At 38.6% G+C, this 3,298-nt stretch overlaps 1 protein-coding gene across 1 annotated transcript; it reads left to right on the top strand.

The window, feature by feature from the left end:
- The first annotated feature begins 1,695 nt into the window (after positions 1–1,695).
- Positions 1,696–2,509, top strand: LOC119568229 (trihydrophobin-like). The gene is made up of 2 exons (XM_037916682.1): positions 1,696–1,721; positions 1,882–2,509. Exons 1-2 carry the CDS (start codon positions 1,716–1,718, stop codon positions 2,398–2,400), a joined length of 525 nt encoding a protein of 174 aa, XP_037772610.1. The 5' UTR covers positions 1,696–1,715; the 3' UTR covers positions 2,401–2,509.
- Positions 2,510–3,298: the final 789 nt, after the last annotated feature.

The raw sequence follows: 3,298 nt of genomic DNA, 5'->3' as shown, positions 1-3,298 counted from the left end.
TAGGAAAGTTAGATTGTAATATTATTGTCAATAGAAATCAGTATATATATCCCTTGTATTTGTACAACCTGCATTTGATGGTAATCAAACTGAACATGGATATGAAGTACACGGATCTCAACCAACCACAAAGGCCTACTTTATCGCATTATGAATAGCGTTAAACACAATGTTATAGGCATTGGTGTCGATAGAGATTTCTTTGATCGAGACGTTCAACCCTCTGGTTATCACTATCCTGAAAACGATGAAAGGGCTAACGAATATACAAATGTTTACATATATAACCACATGCGCGCAAACGCATGTATACAAACGTGTACATAAATATGATGTATATGTATATATCAGACCGCCTACTCATACATACACATATGCCGCGAACACACATTCATATATATATATATTATATATGTGTTTGTGTTTGCGTGTGTGTGTGTGGATAGACAAATAATTACGCATACATATGCGTATATGTTTATATAAATATATATTTATATGTGTTTATGTATGTATATATGTGAATATATGCAATATGCTATCGTCCATGCAGATATTTAGAAAACAAGAAGAGAAGATGCGAAGCTACAGCAACTAAAACAAAATAGCCGAAAGGTAACTGAACAGGAGAAAAAACAGTGACGTCATAAGGTGTGTGGCCGAAGTCACAGAGTGAAGGACAGATCTTAAAGCCAACGAGTAAAGTGTTGCCACCTTCAGGAATCTCTTTCTAATTCATTCAGTTCAGTTGACGCGTAGAGTTTGATTATATATTTATATTTTTTTATTAGGAAATATACGACTATTACATCGCTGTGCATACGAGTTCAGTTCTATCTTTATTAATTCTGAGATGTTTTATCCTAATATTATATTTGTATCTTACCTCGGAAAGTACACGATTAATCCTGAATATGTTTCTGATGAAATACTATGTAGTGGTATGCAAATCTGCTTAACCAAATATAGAGCATAGGTACATAGAAACTATTTAGTCTGGCGTCATCGAGTTCGGAAAATACCAAGCAACTTTTCCTCGCACCCTCCTCCCTCTCTTCCCCTTCCCCTCCCGCCTTCCTCCCTCTATCTAACCAGTCTGTTATCTGCCCCTTCCCTCATCCCTTCCCTCTACCCCTGACATTTTCCATTCTGTTTGTGCACTCAGTCAGTCACTCAGTCCCTCCCAGCCTCCTATCCTTATACCTTTCCCCTCCTTCCATCCTGTTTACACCTTCCTTCTTTCCTCCCTTCCTCTCTTATTCCTTCTACCCTGTTGGCACTCTCCCTCTTCTTTCGTCCTTCCTTCCTGTTTATACCCGCCCCTCCCTTCCTATCTTATTCCCTTCTCCCCCGTCAATGGGTGAGGCGACATTTTAGTAGGACGGAATGTAACGATTTTAGCAGACGTATAGGTAAATACTGATAATCAGCCTTTCTATATTATTTGTTTCCTCTCTATATTTCTGTCTATACAATTTATCAATGTCAAGTTAACATTCATCATTGTAAAAAGAAAAGACGAGCTGAAGCATTTCACAAGAAGAGAACTGAAAAACTAAACACGTTACCTGGAAATTAATGTCGCTAGCTTGGGATATCCCGACTGGCGAGGCGGAGACATTGAAGAGGGGGGAGGGAGTCGGCCTCCAGTTCTAATATATAAGCGACGTTGCATCCTCCACTCTCCACATTACACAGTTATCCTCTAACCGATAATGAATGTGAGTGTTTGTTGAAAGATACACTATAGTATCGACCGTTTTTAGAGGCATGTTTATGTTCATATCTTGTAAAATTGATTGAATATAGATTAGATATAATTTTACTTTCACAATATTAAACCAATACATATCAAGATAATTTCATTATCTCCTCTTGCAGAACATCAAAGCCGTGATTGTGTGTTGCCTCCTGGTGGCCGTCTCCGCCGGTGTTGACCGTAGGAGAGGTGGACAAGGATCCAACAGATTCCTTCCTGGAGGCTTCGCTGGCGTCCATGGAGGCGGTCTCTTCGGCAGCGGTTTCAATGGTGGTGGAATCCATGGTGGAATTCATGGTGGTGGAAGTCATGGTGGCGGTATCATTGGTGGAATACACGGTGGTAGTGGTATTATTGGCGGTGGAATCTCCAATGGCCCAAGTGAATGTAGATATTGGTGCAAGACTCCGGAAGGTCAGGCCTACTGCTGCGAGACGGTACACGAACCAGAGACACCTGTTGGCACCAAGCCACTGGATTGCCCACAAGTCCGTCCCACATGCCCACGTTTCCATGGGCCTCCCAATACCTGTTCCAACGACTACAAGTGTGCTGGCCTCGATAAGTGTTGCTTTGACAGGTGTTTGGGAGAACATGTGTGCAAACCTCCCTCATTTTTCAATAATCATCTCCCCTTTTAAAGGTGGTTATTGCTAGTATATAGTCATCGGTTTTCCGGTTGGTAACGGAAGATAGAAAATATGTGATTTATAGATATTTATTTTTGAATAATAAATCCTTATATGTTTATATTTGCATTTCTTTGTTCCCTTCGTCTAGATTAGAATAATCAAATGGAACACTGGAAAAAAGTAATCGGAATATATATAGATCTATCATTTTTTTAATCAAAAAGGGTAGTAAATAAGCCTAGTTTTTCGTGGAACTGAGTTCGTTGTGATAAATGTAGATGCGAATAAGAATTGATATTTTTATGGCACATATGTTTGAATTTCATCTTCATCCAAAATACATATAATTTCAGGTGAATATAAAGTCGAAATGCATGAAGTGTATCTCACGAGCCATGGAAATGTTTAAACGTTTTTCTTCTAATTTATCGTATTATAAATGTTGCATAAAACTTATTATTATAGGCAATTTTATGCATACATTGGATTAGGAATATTTATTGACGGAGGATGTGAAATCTGTGATATGACAGTACTATTTTCTTATAGTAAATCTATGAATACTTAGTGAATACTCAGCTTTCTGATGTTTGTTTATTCCTCTGATCCCCATTTTAACAACAGATCTCGGAGGTTTGTATAGAGTATCTTGGCCGGTAAATTTTCATCCATTTCACCTTCTGCATAGTCTTGTTTCAAACAACAAAGGAAAACACACTCTGTTAAGCATTCTATTTCGTTGTTATTACTATGGCTTATGGGAAAAAAAGAGCAAATTCTAACCCATTCCGTACCTGTTCTCCTGTAGTTTAACAGTAATCGAATCTCTTTGATCGCTGCCCTCTCCTCTGATCTACTGAATTTTCGTTGGCAATCCATGTTTCATAGTGGCTGAAAGAGCCAGGCA

The sequence above is a fragment of the Penaeus monodon genome, chromosome 43, assembly GCF_015228065.2.
Source record: "Penaeus monodon isolate SGIC_2016 chromosome 43, NSTDA_Pmon_1, whole genome shotgun sequence".
Taxonomy (NCBI): domain Eukaryota; kingdom Metazoa; phylum Arthropoda; class Malacostraca; order Decapoda; family Penaeidae; genus Penaeus; species Penaeus monodon.
The sequence above is the reverse complement of the archived record's forward strand: the minus strand, read 5'-3'. Positions and strand labels throughout refer to the sequence as shown.